At 42.9% G+C, this 20254-nt stretch overlaps 1 protein-coding gene across 1 annotated transcript; it reads right to left on the bottom strand.

Annotated features, from left to right (window-relative positions):
* Nucleotides 1-15557: 15557 nt before the first annotated feature.
* On the bottom strand, nucleotides 15558-17467 carry LOC124874664 (parvalbumin beta). Its single transcript, XM_047376115.1, has 5 exons — nucleotides 17374-17467; nucleotides 16846-16912; nucleotides 16435-16567; nucleotides 16042-16151; nucleotides 15558-15957 (listed from the first exon to the last, which is right to left on the bottom strand). The coding sequence occupies exons 2-5, from the start codon at nucleotides 16904-16906 to the stop codon at nucleotides 15932-15934; spliced, it is 330 nt and encodes a 109-aa protein (XP_047232071.1). The 5' UTR covers nucleotides 16907-16912; nucleotides 17374-17467; the 3' UTR covers nucleotides 15558-15931.
* Nucleotides 17468-20254: the final 2787 nt, after the last annotated feature.

The following is a 20254-nucleotide window of genomic DNA, read 5'->3' as shown; positions in this document are numbered from 1 at the left end:
ACTCGGCTGTGAACCGCCACAGCGCATGCTGTAGGTCTTGGCTAGAGGGGGCCAGCAGGACCACGTCATCCTCAAAAAGAAGAGACGAAATCCACTGGTCCCCAAACCAGACCCCCTCCGGCTCTTGGCTGCGTCTAGAAATCCTGTCCATAAAAGTTATGAACAGGACCGGCGACAAAGGGCAGCCCTGCCGGAGTCCAACATACACTGGGAACAGGTCCGACTTAGTGCCGGCAATGCGGACCAAACTCCTGCTCCGCTCGTACAGGGACCGGATGGCCCCTAATAAAGGGCCCCCGATTCCATACTCCTGGAGCACCCCCCACAGGGCATCACGAGGGACACAGTCGAATGCCTTCTCCAGGTCCACAAAACACATGTGAACCGGTTGGGCAAACTCCCATGAACCCTCGAGCACCCTGTAGAGGGTATAGAGCTGGTCCAGTGTTCCACGGCTGGGACGAAAACCACACTGTTCCTCCTGAAGCCGAGGTCCGACTATCGGCCGGACTCTCCTCTCCAATACCCTGGCGTAGGCCTTACCAGGGAGGCTGAGGAGTGTGATCCCCCTGTAGTTGGAACACACCCTCCGGTCCCCCTTCTTATAAAGGGGGACCACCACCCCAGTCTGCCAGTCCAGAGGCACTGTCCCCGACCGCCACGCAATGTTGAAGAGGCATGTCAACCATGACAGCCCTACAACATCCAGAGACTTGAGGTACTCAGGGCGGATCTCATCCACCCCCGAAGCCTTGCCACCGCGGAGCTTTTTAACCACCTCGGTGACTTCAGACTGGGTGATGAAAGAGTCCAACCCCGAGTCCCCAGCCTCTGTTTCCACCACGAAATGCGTGATGGCAGGATTGAGGAGATCCTCGAAGTACTCCTTCCACCGCCCGATAATGTCCTCAGTCGAGGTCAGCAGTCTCCTGCCCCCACTATAAACAGTGTTGGCAAAGCACTGCTTCCCCCTCCTGAGGCGCCGGACGGTTTGCCAGAATCGCTTCGAGGCCAACCGGTAGTCCTTCTCCATGGCCTCACCGAACTCTTCCCAGGCCCGAGTTTTTGCCTCTGCCACAGCCCGGGCCGCAGCACGCTTAGCCTCACGGTACCCGTCAGCCGCCTCAAGAGTCCCACAAGCCAACCACAGCCGATAGGACTCCTTCTTCAGCTTAACAGCATCCCTTACTGCCGGTGTCCACCACCGGGTTCTGGGACCACCGCAGACCTTACGGCCGCAGCTATGGGCAGCAGCATCGACAATAGATGCGGAAAACATGGTCCACTCGGACTCTATGTCTCCAACATCCCCTGGGATCTGGTCAAAGCTCTCCCGGAGGTGGGAGTTGAATACATCCCTGGCCGAGGGCTCCACCAGGCGTTCCCAGCAGACCCTCACTATGCGCTTGGGCCTGCCAAGTCTGTCTGGCTTTCTCCTCCTCCAGCGGATCCAACTCACCACCAGGTGATGATCAGTGGACAGCTCAGCCCCTCTCTTCACCCGAGTGTCCAAAACATGCGGCCGAAGGTCTGATGATACGACAACAAAGTCGATCATCGACCTCCTGCCTAGGGTGTCCTGGTGCCAAGTGCACTGAAGGACACCCTTATGTTTGAACATGGTGTTCGTTATGGACAATCCGTGACTAGCACAGAAGTCCAATAACAAAACACCACTCGGATTCAGATCGGGGAGGCCATTCCTCCCGATCACGCCTCTCCAGGTGTCACTGTTGTTCCCCACGTGGGCGTTGAAGTCCCCCAGCAGAATAATGGAGTCCCCGGGAGGGGCACTATCCAGCACCCCCGACAGGGACGCCAAGAAGGCCGGGTACTCTGCACTACCACTCGGCCCGTAGGCTGAAATGATAGTCAGAAACCTCTCCCCAACCTGAAGGCGCAGGGATACGACCCTCTCATCCACTGGGGTAAACCCCAACACGAGACGGCTGAGCTGGGGGGCAACAAGCAAACCCACCCCAGCCCGCCGCCTCTCCCCGTGGGCCACTCCAGAGTAGAAGAGAGTCTAGCCCCTCTCGAGGAGATGGGTTCCAGAGCCCACGCTGTGCATGGAGGCGAGCCCGACTATTTCTAGTCAATATCTCTCGACCTCCCGCACAAGCTCAGGCTCCTTCCCCCCCAGCGAGGTGACATTCCACGTCCCTAGAGCCAGCCTAAGCATCCGGGGATCGGGCCGCTGAGGTCTCCACCTTCGTCCGCCACCCAATCCTCTTTGCACCGGTCCCTCAAGGTGGTGGGCCCACTGGGGGATGGCCTCGCGTCTCTCGTTCGGGCTTGGCCCGGCCGGGTCCCGCGAGGAGCAACCCGGCCACCAGGCGCTCTCCGACGAGTCCCGACCCCAGGCCTGGCTCCAGGATGGGACCCCGGCTCCGCCGTACCGGGCGACATCACGTGCCTCGATATTTTGCTCTTTATGAGGGGTTCTTGAACCATTCTTTGTCTGACCCATCACCTAGAGCCTGTTTGCCATGGGAGACCCTACCAGGGGCATTTAGGCCCCAGACAACATAGCCTCTAGGATCATTTGAGCACTCAAACCCCTCCACCACATTAAGGTGACGGTTCAAGGAGGGGGGAATTCCTTTTCCTTAATCTTATTATTACAGTTTCACCATTTAAGTATCTCAACTGTCTTCCCTCACCTGCCAGTTCAGGGTCTCCGGGTCCTATCCCTGGCCACTTTGAGGTGTCCCAATCCCTTGGGGAGGCTCTTATTAACCCCAGCCTAAATACCCCAGTCCTCGTCAGCACTGAGTTTGGATTGCCAAATCCGGAACTTATTTACTTCAACACCGTCACCATTTAAGTATCTTCGGTGAGAAGTATGTTACAGCCTCAACATTCAAGTATCTCGGCTAAAATTTATCTTGTCTCAATCAACAAATATTTTTACGCAATATATCATTTCTTTACCGTAATCCATTATTTCAACCAACAAATATTTTACCCAAAACTGATCAAGACTGTAAATTTAAGAGAAAACAGATATCTATTCCACAACACCACCTACACTATTAGCAGGCAAAAGGAGAATAAATATAGATCTCCTTACCTATTATTTTGGGTCGACCCTGTGGTGTTGTAGAACGACGTCCGCCTCGTAGTCAATTAATTATCCTTTAGTTAGTGCCAAATCCAGGTCACGGCACCAATTTTTGAGGTAGGAAAACTTTACTGGCCGTCAGTTAACTCTTACATTACTCCTCACCTCTCCCCGACTCTTTTATTTGGCACCCCAAAGACAATCCTCAGTCAGAGATCAGTTGTACGTTTCCACAAGTTTATAAAAAAACAATCTGAATTCAGAGAGGGGACACACACTTACACTGGTACCTGGAAACGTCTGTGTGTTGTCCATTTTGGAGGGGCTACAATACCTTTATATACCCTTCGCTGCTATGCAGTACACATACACAATCATCCTGTCTGTAAATATCTCCCCAGCAACCATATAACCTCATATCCAAATAAGGAGTACTTCTAGTTCTTCTCTTATAACAAACTTATCCTGCCTTGTCTCTAGCCTTGTCTCCTTCCCCAATTTATGACGTTGCCCCCTCTGTGCCCTGTTCTCCCCTGTTTTCTTCTCCCCCATCAGTTATTCCTTGTCCTTCGCTAATTTATGACTTTGGACTCTCTACTTCCCTCCCTAAGGACCTTGCATTTTCTATGCATCACTCCCTAAGCTTGACCCCCCTATGCTCTATTTACACATGCCAGTTACACACAGAGATAGTTAATATTACACACATAGATATTTTATATTCTACACGTCATTGTTGTGTTGTTTGACCCAAATCCTGTAGAAAACCAGTGAGATGAGCTGAGAGCATGAGAGAAGAATCAGGACTCTGGACAATCTAAAGAGGAATGGTTAAAGATCCATTTAACTAAGTGAAACATTATATGAAAAGACTCCCAGCTGGCCCACTGGCAAAATGGGAGATTTACAAAGTATTACTAGTATGGGTAGATTTAAATGTAATGTTGCTGTATCTATGGCAAAAGCAAGCCAACAACTGCTTTAGAAAGAGCAATAGTGAAATTATTCAAATTCTTTTTTATAATTAAAAAAATAACATTTCCAGGTAAAAATTAGGAAATCTAATCTGAGTTGCCTGTTCAAGGTATGATAGGGTGACACACTAGCACATAAGATGTTTTGAACCCCATGGCAACTGCTGGCCCCTTAAACTGCTTTCTTTGTTGCCTGCCAGGGGAAAGTTGTCACACCGTCTGATACTCAACTGTCTCCAGGGATCAGTCAGGAATAATGGCAGCAGCTGGGAGGAAGGAAACTGCTTTTCTAATGAGAACCAGGGGAATAAATCTCTTTTATTTTCCTGCAACTAGTGATGTTACCCCTAACACCGAGGCTTCAAAGCACGCTTGAAACTCGACAGGGTAGTTATGGTGAAGCAGTGGGCCGGAGCTTGCTTCATGTGACGTCCCCAATGACGTATGAACCACTTCACTGCTTCATTCAGCTGACTGCTTCAAGCTGACTGGCGGAATTTTAAACATCTGGCACGATTCAGTGTATTTAAGATGGCTCAAACCCCGGTTCACATCCCCGTTCTACACGTTATGAACTGCTCTCTTTTTTGGATATTCTGAGTTTTGGTGGGTCATTCTGTCATGGAGCAACCATCTAGGAAGCATTCCCAAGTGTGGGAATATTGTGATTTGGTGCCACCTAATAAGGTGATGTACATTCAAAGTGTTTATTAGAAAGCCTATAGCCTATACTATGCAGTAGTGTTACAGTCATGGTTTAATGTTATCCAAGAAGTGCGGTAACGGGTTGGTTTTACAGGTGCAGTGTTTGAAACCGTTTGAGCCCTTCTACTGTGCAGAAATTACTTTTCTTGAATAAAAACACCTGAAGTAAGACAAGCACCCTCTTTATTACACCAAGAGCAATGTCCAAAAACACTCACTACACCAAGCACACTCCCAAAGAAAATATGAATGACAAATCAAAAATTTTCACTTCATTTATTTTTTTTAGTTATTTATTTAAAATGGTACAGTGGAATTTCATAAAACAAATGATAATTCAGGTTAAAGAAGCCAGAATCAGCCTAATGGCAACTTTTCATCTGTAATCCCCTACAGTTCACATTGTTTTTAAATTTGTATTTTTTCATGAGTTAATTACTCAGAATCTTTAATGAGTTACTAAAAACACATATGTACAACACGCGTATATACATACATAAATGCTATTGTTCACACAAGAGGTGCATCACATTCACAGGGCTTGTTTTGGTGCAACAATCACTACTGCCAATAGATGTCACCCAAGGGAATTGGATGAAGCTTTGGGTAGTGAACCACTTTATGACACACTCGTACTTGTACTTGTCGTCTTCCGCTTATCCGGGACCGGGTCGCGGAGTCAGCAGTGTCAGGTTCAAACAACCTAAAATACTTATAACATCACAAAAAGAAGAGAAAGACAAAGAATTAGTTTCTTACTCACTGCGAGGAGAACGGACAGAGATGTGCTTCAGTTACAAATCTCCTACCGCTCTGAAAACACATCTGTCCGATCCTCTTTTTTTATTATCTTTGGGCTGGTCCCTAGTCACAATATACGTTGCTGCTCTGAAGGGTGGGATAAACAGCTGCAACGTAAACAGGTCATATACACCATTTTCTTGTAACAGTCTCCACCATCTTAAGATCTGTGTGTCCTTTGTTCAGCACAATCAGCCACCATCTTTATGACATTCTCAACTGTGACTGCTTTCTTCCTGGCTTCACCTTTGATCCTTGCCTGCAAACAACTCATCACATGTTTACTTACACATACAACATGAAATGTTATAAAGGTCAAATAGCAGAGTTAACAATAAGAGAGGAAATATAAGATAAATCTATATACAATTATTCCAACAAACAGCAGAGCCACCCAGACGTCCCTCTCCCCAGACACCTCCTCCAGCTTCTCCGGGGGGAGCCCATGGCGATACCAGGCCAGCCGAGAGACATAGTCCCTGAATGCTTCCTCCAGGTCCACAAAACACATGTAGACCGGTTGGGCAAACTCCCATGAACCCTCGAGTACCTTGTAGAGGGTATAGAGCTGGTCCAGTGTTCCACGGCCGGGACGAAAACCACACTGCTCCTCCTGAAGCCGAGGTTCGCCTATCGGCCGGACTCTCCTCTCCAATACCCTGGCGTAGGCCTTACCAGGGAGGCTGAGGAGTGTGATCCCCCTGTAGTTGGAACACACCCTCAGGTCACCCTTCTTATGAAGGGGGACTACCACCCCAGTCTGTCAGTCCAGAGGCACTGTCCCCAACCGCCACGCAATGTTGAAGAGGCGTGTCAACCATGACAGCCCCACAACATCCAGAGACTTGAGGTACTCAGGGCGGATCTCATCCACCCCCGAAGCCCTGCCACCACGGAGCTTTTTAACCACCTCGGTGACTTCAGCCTGGGTGATGAAAGAGTCCAACCCCGAGTTCCCAGCCTCCCTGATTCCACCAGGGAATGCGTGATGGCAGGATTGAGGAGATTCTCGAAGTACTCCTTCCACCGCCCGATAATGTCCTCAGTTGAGGTCAGCAGCCTCCCACCCCCACTGGACAGCAGTCAGGTCGGCAGTCTTACCCATGATTGGGGTTTTGAGTGATGAACCAGGCTTGGAGATTTAAAGGCCTCAGGAATCTTTTGCAGGTGTTTAGAGTTAACTCGTTGATTCAGATGATTAGGTTCATAGCTCATTTAGAGACCCTTTTAATGATATGCTAATTTTGTGAGATACGAATTTTGGGTTTTCATGAGCTGTATGCCAAAATCATCCGTATTAAGACAATACAAAACCTGAAATATTTCAGTTAGTGTGCAATGAATCTAAAATATATGAATGTTAAATTTTCATCATGACATTATGGAAAATAATGAACTTTATCACAATATGCTAATATTTTGAGAAGGACCTGTATGTGACGATCAAGTTAGAGCTAGATTGCTCAGAGAGGCCGGTCTCACGCTGACCAAAGTGCTTGATGTGTGCCGAGCCAGTGAACTGACCTCCACAAAAATGAAAGTCCTGCATGACAAGCTAGAGGTGCAGAAAATCAGCACAAGATTAAACAAAAAACATGGATATAAAAAAGAAGTGGGCAATGAGAGGAAAATAGACTGATAGGTGTGGTTATAAACATGGGCTAAAAAAGTGTCCGGCCTATGGGCAAACATGTAAGAAATGTGAGAAGAAATGTGTCGTACGAACAAGCAAAGAAAGACACAAAAGTTACACACTGTTAAACAAAGTTAAGAATCTGAGGAAAATGAAGAAGACATGTTTATCGGTGCAATTAAAAAGAAAAGCATTGAACCTATTGAAAAATCACAAAATGATACAAAAAAGTGGTCTGAAGAACTAGCCATAAACAAGAAAAAAGTGGAATTTCGCCTTGACACAGGGGCTGACTGCAATGTAATTTCGGCCAAAAGGTTGCAGGAGTTGAATGTGGACAAAAAAATATATGCATCTCACTGCAAGTTGGTTGCATACTCTGGCCACAAGATGGTGCCGTTGGGCAGAACATCACTCACATGCACATGCAAGGGTCAAAAACATAAAATTGACTTTGAAATAATACAGAAGGATGCTCCTTCTATACTTGGCAGAGAGACTTGCACGAAGTTAAAGATGGTGAAAAGACTCTACAGTGTAGAAAACAAGAATGTAGTTCCGAAACAATACCTACATCTGTTTACAGGACTGGGATGCTTGCCTGGGGAACACACCATTAATCTAAACCCAAAGATAAAATCCGTGATTCACGCACCGAGGAGGATACCAGTTGCTATCAGGGACAGAGTCGTGGAACAGCTACACAAAATGGAGAAAGCTGACATCATCACAAAGCAGTCAGAACCGACTCAGTGGGTAAACAGTATGGTGACAGTTGTTACTCCAACAAAAACAAGGATTTGTATGGATCCTAAAAATCTGAACACAGCAATAGAAAGAGAGCATTATCCGCTTCTCACTGTAGAGGAAGTTGTGACACAAATGCCCAGTGCCAAGAATTTCTCTGTATTGGATGCCATCCAGGGATTTGATCAAATAAAACTAGATGAAGGAAGCTCCAAATTACAGGTCCTTCTCAAAATATTAGCATATTGTGATAAAGTTCATTATTTTCCATAAAGTAATGATGAAAATTTAACATTCATATATTTTAGATTCATTGCACACTAACTGAAATATTTCAGGTCTTTTATTGTCTTAATACAGATGATTTTGGCATACAGCTCATGAAAACCCAAAATTCCTATCTCACAAAATTAGCAAATTATTAAAAGGGTCTCTAAACGAGCTATGAACCTAATCATCTGAATCAACGAGTTAACTCTAAACACCTGCAAAAGATTCCTGAGGCCTTTAAAACTCCCAGCCTGGTTCATCACTCAAAACCCCAATCATGGGTAAGACTGCCGACCTGACTGCTGTCCAGAAGGCCACTATTGACACCCTCAAGCAAGAGGGTAAGACACAGAAAGACATTTCTGAACGAATAGGCTGTTCCCAGAGTGCTGTATCAAGGCACCTCAGTGGGAAGTCTGTGGGAAGGAAAAAGTGTGGCAGAAAACGCTGCACAATGAGAAGAGGTGACCGGACCCTGAGGAAGATTGTGGAGAAGGGCCGATTCCAGACCTTGGGGGACCTGCGGAAGCAGTGGACTGAGTCTGGAGTAGAAACATCCAGAGCCACCGTGCACAGGCATGTGCAGGAAATGGGCTACAGGTGCCACATTCCCCAGGTCAAGCCACTTTTGAACCAGAAACAGCGGCAGAAGCGCCTGACCTGGGCTACAGAGAAGCAGCACTGGACTGTTGCTCAGTGGTCCAAAGTACTTTTTTCGGATGAAAGCAAATTCTGCATGTCATTCGGAAATCAAGGTGCCAGAGTCTGGAGGAAGACCGGGGAGAAGGAAATGCCAAAATGCCAGAAGTCCAGTGTCAAGTACCCACAGTCAGTGATGGTCTGGGGTGCCGTGTCAGCTGCTGGTGTTGGTCCACTGTGTTTTATCAAGGGCAGGATCAATGCAGCTAGCTATCAGGAGATTTTGGAGCACTTCATGCTTCCATCTGCTGAAAAGCTTTATGGAGATGAAGATTTCATTTTTCAGCACGACCTGGCACCTGCTCACAGTGCCAAAACCACTGGTAAATGGTTTACTGACCATGGTATCACTGTGCTCAATTGGCCTGCCAACTCTCCTGACCTGAACCCCATAGAGAATCTGTGGGATATTGTGAAGAGAACGTTGAGAGACTCAAGACCCAACACTCTGGATGAGCTAAAGGCCGCTATCGAAGCATCCTGGGCCTCCATAAGACCTCAGCAGTGCCACAGGCTGATTGCCTCCATGCCACGCCGCATTGAAGCAGTCATTTCTGCCAAAGGATTCCCGACCAAGTATTGAGTGCATAACTGTACATGATTATTTGAAGGTTGACGTTTTTTGTATTAAAAACACTTTTTTTTTATTGGTCGGATGAAATATGCTAGTTTTGTGAGATAGGAATTTTGGGTTTTCATGAGCTGTATGCCAAAATCATCCGTATTAAGACAATAAAAGACCTGAAATATTTCAGTTAGTGTGCAATGAATCTAAAATATATGAATGTTAAATTTTCATCATGACATTATGGAAAATAATGAACTTTATCACAATATGCTAATATTTTGAGAAGGACCTGTATGTACCTTTAACACCTATTGGCAGGTACCGCCTTAAGCACCTTCCCTTTGGCATATCTTCTGGCAGTGAAGTGTTTCAGAGGATTACCAGTGAAAACCAAATATTATTAGTAATTTGGACTTTAGCTGCTCTCACACCAATGACCCAGCTTTCTTAATTAGACTACAGTGGACTGTTATTACTTAGTTCAACTTCAGTACCAGTAAAAGCAATATATTATTATTACCTGAAAATGTGGATTAAAGCTGTTTTGTACCAGTGACTCAGCTTCCCTAGTTAGAATTCAGTGGAATGATGAGACTATCAATATTATCATCTTCTTTTAGCATAAGATGCTTTATTAGTGGCTTGGAACCAATTTCTACCAGTAAACTTGGAAGGATTATTAATTATTATTATTCCCAAGGATTATAAGTGTCATTTGATTTGTTTTTCTGTGTTTATTTTCTTTGTGATTGTATTGTAATTGTTCTTCCTCATGTACAGCGCTTTGAATGTCTTGTTACTGAAAAGCGCTATATAAATAAACTTACCTTACCTTAATGTAATGAAGAGCTTCATTACGTATGCTGGTACACTTAAAATGCTGTTTTGAATATTATTGAAAGAACAAATTACACTGTGAAAGAGATTGGAGTCTTTTATTCTTAGTTTGTGGGTGTTTTAGGCAGCTTCTTCTCAGCTGGTACTGATGATGACCTGTCCTGGTAAAAAAACATAACAAATGGATAAAATACCAGTAAAGTGAGTAATCATTGGAAAGAATTGTTTTCCAGTGTATTGTTAAACAAATGACTTACCTCTGTCTCTTCCTCTGTAGGGTGTTTGGGCTAAAAGATTCCCCTTTTAAAGGTTCCAGAAGAGACCATTATAAATTGAAGGGGAGGAGTAAACTGTGTGCATTTTAATGTTTATTGTTTAAGACTTAAGCCTATGTACAGACTTGTTTTAGAGATGTTTAGTAATAATGTTTGTTAAATAAAGTGATGTTTTAGCTATGTTGTCTGTATGTTAGTGTATATGTTTGTTTCACCTGTCATGGTAGGTCTGTTAATGGGAGGGGCTATAAAAGGTTGCAGGTTAACAACCTGAGTGTGGCTGTAGCTGTGACAATGTGTGACCTGTGTAACAGGGTCTCCTACGTGTATGTCTTCAGTGTTGGTGATTAAACACCCAGTGGGTCTGCACCTTTTCTCTGCCTCAAGCCTCCTGCCTTAATCAGCTGCCAAGGGCCATTCTAACAAGTGGTGTCAGGAGTGGGATTGGAGTCACAGAGTGGAGTTAAGGATTACAAAAGAAAGAGAAAAGAAAAATTCAATTCAATTCAATTCAAAGATACTTTATTGATCCCCGAGGGGAAATTAGAATTCCAGTACAACCCATCCAAACATACATCATGACACAAGACAAGGGGGGGACGGGTCACCGAGGCTTTGCTGCCCGTTCACAGGCGCTGCCCTTGCTAGATGAGAAAAGAGGCCACATTAGGTAAGTAGAGGGAAAAAAAATCATATTTCACACTTTATCCTTTATCCTTTCAGAGACAATGATCCTGGAACAGTTTCTGCAGATGGTCAACCCTGAGCTGGAAGTGTGGCTTCGTGAGCATGACCCAAAGCCAGCAGAGAATGCGGCACAACTCGCAGAGGTCTTCACAGCAGCGAGACGAGGGACAAAACACAGTACTTTTGCCCGGGACATCAACTTTGCCCACAAAAGTAAGTCCTCTGGGGAGATGGACGGGGTTGTGGTCAGTCGGAGAACAGGGGATTTTCTAGTAGTAGGCAGATTACCTCTAGTAAGAACCAGCTTGATGCTGCTAAGAATCCCTGTTTTTGTTCAGTTAAGCGAGATACAAGATGCTATTTATGTAATGGACTGGGTCATACTCAGTACTCTTGTCTCCTTACTAATCATTCTAAGCCATCCCTGTTTTGCACTGTCCCCAGGCCGACGAAACATGATTTTCGGGATGCTGCTCATACCGTACCAGTTTTGGTTAATGGTCAGCGTGAGACAGCCTTGCTAGATACGGGGGAGATTTCAGACCGTGGTTTTGTCTTCCTTAGTACCTAGAGGAAAGTGGACTGGGGAGAAATCTCATATAAGTTGCATACATGGAGATAAGCATGCATATCTAATGGCTGATGTATATTTGACTGCGGGAGGGCCCACATTTTTCATGTCAGTAGCCCTTGCCTCAAATTTGCCATATGCAGTTATTCTGGGTAATGATGTCCCCATTATTGCAGATCTCATCCAGCAAGCAGAACTACACCCTCACAGAGAACAGTCATTAGTAAGCCCAGGAAATGTGGTCCTACCGGAAGGGAGGGATGCCCTGTTAGCACAACCTATAGAGTCCCAGCTTAAAGCAACATCTACGGGGTACAGCATGGTAACTACAAGGCCTCAAAGTGTACAAAACGCATTGAGGGAGCTACCATTTTTTGAGGAAGTATGGGAAATGGGGTCGGTTAAACCATCTAAATCCAAGGCTGAGAGAAGGAGAGAGAAGATGAGGGGTTTAGCCAGGCGAACAGATAATGTTCCTATACCATCTTAGCTTCTAGATGTTAACCTTCCAGCAAATGTAGGTGAACTTCAGAGGCAGGATCCAACTTTGAAATGTTGGTTTGAGAAGGTGACAGAAGTTGAAGGAAACACACAGGGCAGTTCAGGATTTCTTGATGAGGCTACTTACGTAGTAAAAGGGGGGATTTTGTATCAGTGTAAGGGAGATGAGGAGTCCTTAGCATTGCCACAAGAGTTCAGAGAGAAAGTAATGGATCTGGGACACACAGTTCCGTGGGCTGGATATAAGGAATTTCAGAAAACACTGTGTCGAATTGCCAGAAGATTTGTGTGGCCAGGGATGTATAGTCAGATATCACACTTCTGTAAGTCTTGTGTTACATGTCAGCTCACTTCAGGATGGAAGGTTCCGCATGCCCAGCTTCTGCCCCTACCGATTATTGGTACTCCTTTTGAGAGAATAGGGATGGATGTAGTGGGTCCCCTAGAGAGAAGCTCAACGGGTGTCTAGTTTACACAGAGGTTCTTTAAGGGAGGTGTTTTGCATTTTTATTTGTTAGTTACTTATTAGGTGGTATTATTTGTTATTTTGAAGAAAGCTAAATATCTGTTTCTATATTACAGCCCTACTGTACACAGACTCTTCGTCAATACACATTTATATGTATATGTCACGGTCTGTGGTTGAATCCGACTAAAATGCAGACAAGCACTGGACAGCAACATGATGAGAGCAACTCTTCTTTTAATCAAAAGGGTTTTCAAAATCAGTACAAAAATAGTTTTCCAAAAACTTGCATGAGCAGAACCAAAACTTACATAAATTCTCTCTGTGGAAAACGTAGTACCAACAGAACTTAGACAGGGTTGTGAACCAGAGGAACCAGTGCAAGGAGCTGAGGGAATATGAACGGTTGCTATAGGTGACCGGACTGGAAGACAAAGGGACACAAGAGAAACTAGACTATGAAATAACCAAAGGAAAAACTGGATCAAAAGATAAATACTAACTCACAAAGAGGAGCAGGGAGGCAGAGGAAGAGGAGAACAGACTACAAAACTAAACTATGGGAAGGGGACTAAATGACAAACTCAGGGAAACAGATCTAAGCAGAACTATAAGCAAAGATAAATAACCAACTGAATAACCTAACCATAAACCACCATAAAGACACTAAACGGGAAACTAAACTAGAGAACCCAAGGAAGCAAGAGAACTGTAATAATAATAATAATAATAATCAGGAGAAACCATTCTAAGTAATAAATAAATGAGAAAGCAACCACCAAGGGAACTATGGGCGAGGGGAGAAAGAACTACTAAAACTAGGAGGCAGGAGAGAGAACAAAACTATCAGGAAACAGAAGAAATAAACAAACATAAATATTAAACCCAAATGAATACAAACACCAAGCTGAAAAGTAAACAAACACAAAACCACAACAAAGACCAAAATGGCAGATCCTAACAGTATATGTATAAAAATAAAAAATAAACTGAACAAAAGGGGTGTAATGTATGAAGTTATTGGTTTATTGTGAAAGGCAAAGGGGGCTTCGGGTCTGGGTGGTAAAAGAGGATGAAAAAAGTTAATGGCTACCACCCGATCTACAAGTCTGTCCTCATGTTTCATGGCACACTACAAGACATAACAATTTGTTGTTAGACTCTGAATTAATTCTTGTTAAATATCAGCATTTCATACATCTCACAGATTACACTTAATGTCATCTAATACAGGAAAATGACTATAATATTTTGAGCCTTTATTTTTATTGCGAAAGAACAAAACTGACACCTAAAATGCAATTGGCTCACTGGCACCACCTTGTGGCTGTTTTGTGTCGACGCAGAGCTTATTAAGCGTGTTTAACCACACTTTTCACCGCCTTTTCTGATATAGAATTAGAATTATAGAGTAGGTTATGTACTGACTTTGTATTCCTTATACTATGGGACTTACACAAGAACTTTGTATTGCAGATCTTGACTGTTCCTCATCACCCTCAGAAGAGTTCATAATTGTTCAGGGTTAAAAATTCAAATCTGCATTTATTATATTGATAATCTACTCATTCTCCTTGTGGTTTATTAAAGTTGAAAGAAATAATTTCTCTATTATGTCTTAAGCAGCATACAACATTGTATATGTGAACCATTTGGTCTTTTTGAAAATACTTTGAAAATACCATAATTATTTAGTTTCTATCTTTAGTGATTCGGAGTATGGCTAGATTTACTGTTTTTATGATGTATTAATGCTTTCCCTGATTTTCTGTTATCTTGTTCAGAAGCACAAGATTTCATTAAAATCTACAAAAGCAAAATGCAAATCCTCATTTTAGTGAATTTCTGTGTAAGAAATCCTACACTTGCCAGAAAGCATTTTCCTACTCTGCCTTTTACAGCAGGATCTGAAAAGACTATTTCATCTGAACAGCATGTAAACATAGTTAAGAAGCTGAACTTTACCATAAGGGGACCTGTTAATGTCTAAATGTGGTGGAAATGTTGTGTGGGGTAGTCGAACAAGCCCGACTATTGACGTTCCATTTATATACTAAACTATAGTCATTTTTTGAAGTCACTACCTTTCAAACCTCATTGGGGTTTCAAGTTTCTGCCATTAGCTTTAGTAGTTTCTCTAAAATCCTGCTAAGAGTGCATAGTGACAGCTCTGATTAAAATTGCTTAAGGCTTATTAGATATGCTTATAAATCCTTATTTTGGCTTTAAAACAGGTGTTGAATTCCCAGTGGCTTTGTCTTCCGTATACAGTCAGTGATTAGCTGTTACCTGGTAAACTTCATGACTTATTAAAGCTCTTCAAAGTTTTCATTTTCATAATTCAGAATTAGTTGGTTTTTCTTTTTTTTAAAGCTGACCAGATTTTCTTAGAAACCCTAAATGTGTTTCCTTTACCAGGATTCATTCCCTGGTGTTTGAGGCCAGTTCCTTGACAAGTGTTTCACCCCACATTACCAAACCATGCAGACCCCTGTGCATGGTTTGGTTTTCATTGTTTACTCCCACAGTCCAGAAACATGATTGTAAGGTTACTTACTCTAGATTGGCCTTAGATCTGACTGTGTGTGCATGGTTGTTTGTCCTGTGTGTCTTTGCGTTGTTGGAGATGGGAACCAGCTCCCCTGCCACCTTGCAAGGAAAAGCAGGTATAGATAAAGGATTGATTTTGGTGCAGCTGGTTCATTACCAGCATGCGCTGATTTACCTCAACCCCATATTTAAAAAACAGGGTCAGACTGTTGTTATTGAAAAAGAACCTTTATTATTGTCTCATCGTCCGTCCGTTTTCCAAAAAGTGCATCATTGTTGATCTCACAGCATGCAAATCCCACACAGTAAAACGACGACAGAAGTGAGAGAGAGAGAGAGAAAGACACAAGTCAGCCACGCCTTACATTTAGTCAGGTACATTCATCGTGGATAGCACTAGGGTGAGCACAGCCTGAGAGAGAGAAAGAGTTGTTCATCTGGTCAGGGGTCAAAAGTCCAATGTATAAAAGTGTTGCAGAGTCTACAAGAGATAGAGTGAATGGGAAAAGGAGATGGAGAGGATGTCTTTGGCTCAAGTTGTTCCTTTAGAGTTGTGAAGTCAGATGTTGGTCAGTTTGTCCATTTAACCCTTGACCATGGCAGCAAACTCTGCATGGAGGAGAAAAAGAAAATGTTATTTTATAACCCTAAGTAATAATATGATGCGTTTGATCTAAAGGGGCATTTCCTTACCATCAACTCCAATTTTGCCATCGCCGTCAGAGTCACCAGCCTTCAGGAAGGTCTTTGTCTCAGCGTCGGTCAGAGCTCTGGCGCTGGCGGAGAAGTTCTGCAGGAACAGCCTGGTGAGGACAACAAGGGAAATACATTAGGTGATATAATAACAACGTTTTTGTTTTATTGTGTCTCCAAAAGGTGTCTTAGCTCATTTGCTTAGGAACCTTTCAAAAAATTATTTGATTTAGTACACAATTTGTGGAACCAGTCCATTATAAATCCTAAAATTTCTAGAACTGATTAGTGGCTCGAGCCTCAAAAATGCATGTTGGGGGTATTTTCAATTATGACTCTTGGACTGCAAATCCGCCAACAGCCAAAGTATGAAGCCTTAGAGAGATTGCCTACTTCAACTCATCCTCCTCAATAAAGCCACTCTTGTCCTGGTCAATGATGGCAAAGGCCTTCTTGATGTCATCAGCAGACTTGGCAGTCAGGCCGACCTTGGCAAAGAAGTCCTTATGTTTGAAGGAGTCAGCGGCTGTGAGGAAGATGGAGAGGGGGAGAAGGTTGAGTTTTGCTGATGCACTAATTTCTGTTTGCAGGGACTATTATTTGCTACTTGCTCAGCCACAATTTCAGTTTAACAGCATTTTTAGTGTTTGGAAAGCCTGCAGACATTCATAATCCAATAGTTGAATTAATATTTTATATATGTTGTCTTGCAAAACTAATCTACTAACACATACAACTTTCTACATCATCAGCTCGAGAAGGTTAAAGCATTGCATGCCGAGACATTGTGTTTGCTTGGTTTACCTTGGCAAGCTGCAATGGCTGCACTAATGTCAGCATCAGTCAGAAATCCGGCGAATGCCATTTTTAACTGAGGAAGAAGAGCAGAAGAAAAGTCATCAGTCCAGGAAATCAGCTTTGGGAACATCAGACAGATTGAAACAGATTAAGTCTGAATCAAAGAACATCTCATTGAAGTTTAATTTACAACATCTAAAGGTACAGAGCTACAGGTAATCTTCAGCATTTAGGGTATATATTTCAGTCCGGCTTAGTAGTAAATCCAAGGAAAAAATGATCTGTTCAGGTTGTCCAAGGTTTTCCAAAACCAAACTCTCCAAAAGAAAAGATCTCCTTTGCAGTTGTGCTCAAAAGGTTGGGTTTTCCCCCCCATTTGGTTTCTTTTCCAGTCCGAAGTCAGAAGCTGGGCCCCTGATGTTCAGGAAACCTCTGTGGCCCTTTGTTTGATTTATATCCTGCTGGACGAAGGACCACCCTTTCAGACAGAAGACACATTTGCCTACAGGTTTGCAGTTCTCCAGTGAAACTCACCTCAAAGTTATCTCTAAGACTAGAGTGGATTCGCTCAGATGAATCTGCCGACTGCAGTGAACCCCCTAGGCAGCTGTAACTGCCTTATATACAGTTCACTGAGTCGAAATATGATGCATAGGCTATGTAACTGACACTGTGTGCAAAGAAGTCGGGTTGAAAAAATGTGTCAAGTAGACAGAACTGTTCTATTTATAAGTACATAAATAAAGATGCTTAAATGGTAGGCCAAGTGTGGGCCTATGCGAAAGTGCTTGATATTGCATAAGGCTAATAATATACGCTGCTGATTTGGGTAAAACACACTCTGCAAGCAGCCTGTTGGTCTGTGCAGTGCCCCACAAAGTAAAGCAGGAACTCAGCTTGAATATTGTTATCTAAAGGTATTTCAAATGATCAGACAGATCCAGCAGGTCTGTATATTTGTCTCTATCCCTCAGTCATATCCAGTCAGAATTAGTTTTGCCTTTTATTGTGATTTTTGCCATAAAAGTGGTGTACTCAATTTAATAATTTTACAGATGAACTATTTTAAGGCCTGGTGTCTTGATATTAATTTCAAACTGTTTTGATAGGTCTTTTAAATGGCAATTTAACTTGTTATCCAAAACTGATTTCTGTCATATTTTGCTGAAAGACCTTCCTAATAAAGAAGCCAATAAAACCATTGTGTGAGATGATTATGGGGTTTAAGTAGACACCTTATATAATCAACAAATAGCAGTTTTAGTGAAAATGTTAGTACTGACTACTCTGGCATTCTAACATCAGAAAAATGTAGTTTTTGTGACGGGATAGTAGAAGTTAAGACAATCTGCTAACGTTGGAAATAAGCCATTTCCTTCTGAAGATAAGGAAATACAATTTAGGTCCATTGTCTAATATTATTTCTCCACATAGCATGATGTTGCCGCCACCATGTTTTAGTATGGGGATGTTGTGTTATAACCTGAGCTTGCTTTAAACCTCTCCACTACTGATTTGTCTTCAGTGCTCTTTGATCTTCATGAATCTCTTCTTTCACTTTCTCTCCATCAAACATGTGAGGCCAACCCAGAACAGCAGTAATTATAACTAGATTAAATTACACCCAGATGGGCTCAATTACTCTGGATTTGGTTTAGGGGTATAGGGGTAAAGTGGTCTGAATATCCACTACTTTCTTTCGATCTATCATATACAATCCCAATAAAATACTCAGAAGTATGTGACAAAATGTGAAAGAGCTAAAAGGATATGACTACTGTTTCAAGGCAAGGCTGTAATTTCACTAACTGTATATGTAGCCTATGACAAAAAACAAAGAAGTCCTTAATCCTTTTGGGAACTACAGGATAAATGAGGTTAGGTGTGCCGAAGCCAGAGGGATAAACAGGACTGCTTCAGTCTAATAGTACATCATCATCATTAACTGCTTTGTGCCAGCTCCAATGTTTGGACCTCCTCCATTTATTACGGAGATGAAAATAATTGTGACGTAATTTTATGCTTTGAAAGCTGAAAGGATCTGCGTCATCGTTGTGACCATTATCATCCTCATTTTTATCAACTTGACACCCCAGATCAGAACTGGGTTGTTACATAATGACCTCACAACCTGTACCAAGTCTTTGCTTTCTGTATTTGCTCCGGTAGACTGGCACAGACTGTTTTATGAGTTTTTACATTAGGTGGCAGCACTGAGACAATCTCATTAAAACAGAGCAATGTGTAACAGAATTATTAAATATTCTATTTTAAAACTTTAGATTATTGAATTACACTAGCTGCTGCTTTAGCAGCATCCTTTATCTGTCTCACCTGTAAGAGAAAAAACTATGAATACCTAAGCATTTCCGGATTTATTCTTTCCTTATGTCAATCATAAATACCTTAAGATTTTATCCTGACTTCCTGACTAAAAGTTGTTTAAGCCTAACCTTTGGTCTTTACCATTTGCAGTGGTTAAATGAGGTCTCTCTCTCTCACCTCAGACGACTCAGCCACAGATACTGTAACTATTCCTGCCTGTCCTCAGTATCATGCTTGGATTACAAATATCTGACAGCAGGAATGAAACCCATCAAGCAGTACTGTAATATGATACGGTGCAGGAACATCCCTGCTATGTTCTGAAATGTTCTCTTCATGCAGTGTTCTTTGAGAAGTTGAAAATAAAAAAGCAATTGATCAATTTATGAAATTAAAGAAATAATTTTTTTATGATATTACCAGTGTTTTAGGTAAGCTTTAGGCAGTTATGTATAAAAATATCCTCCTTTTTCTTTAGTTCCCTTGCAGCAGAAATAGATGTGGCCCAGATTCATTGTCCCCATCCTTGAAAGAAAATCTGTGAATAAATGTAACTACCAGACAGAACTGCTGTAAATCTGCTGGCACAGAAACTCTACACTGCTCCCAGACCTTCTCTGGGTCACCACAAAGACCTGGCCTCTTCCTCACACCAGGAAACTGCGGAAGCTCTGGCAGACACAGGCCTTTTGATCCTCTATCTGCCAGGATTCCAGCTGGATCCTGTCTGCACACTTCTGCTCACACCATTTTTATTGTCTGTGACGTTTTAGAGCGAGATGTTAAAAAGCTGAAAATTCTCTGGTATTGATCTGGTGAACCCTATTTTAAAGTAATTTACTCATAAAAAGATTAACTAAAATAAATCTGGTCATTTACCTTAAATTCCTCCAATCATTGTGGGTCATTTAGGCTAAAGCCATCTAATGGTCATATGGTCCTGTTTATGTCGTCTATACTGAAAGCCAAAATGTGGAAAACAAACAGACAGTTTGACAAACTTCAAGGAAAACTTGAGCAAAGTTACATCATATTCAGGCAGATTGTATTGGACCCTAACCAGAGGCTTTTTCTAGGGGCCAAGTTCTAG

The sequence above is a fragment of the Girardinichthys multiradiatus genome, chromosome 10 (genome assembly GCF_021462225.1).
Source record: "Girardinichthys multiradiatus isolate DD_20200921_A chromosome 10, DD_fGirMul_XY1, whole genome shotgun sequence".
Classification (NCBI taxonomy): Eukaryota; Metazoa; Chordata; class Actinopteri; order Cyprinodontiformes; family Goodeidae; genus Girardinichthys; species Girardinichthys multiradiatus.
This window is presented reverse-complemented; position numbering and strand designations above follow the sequence as displayed.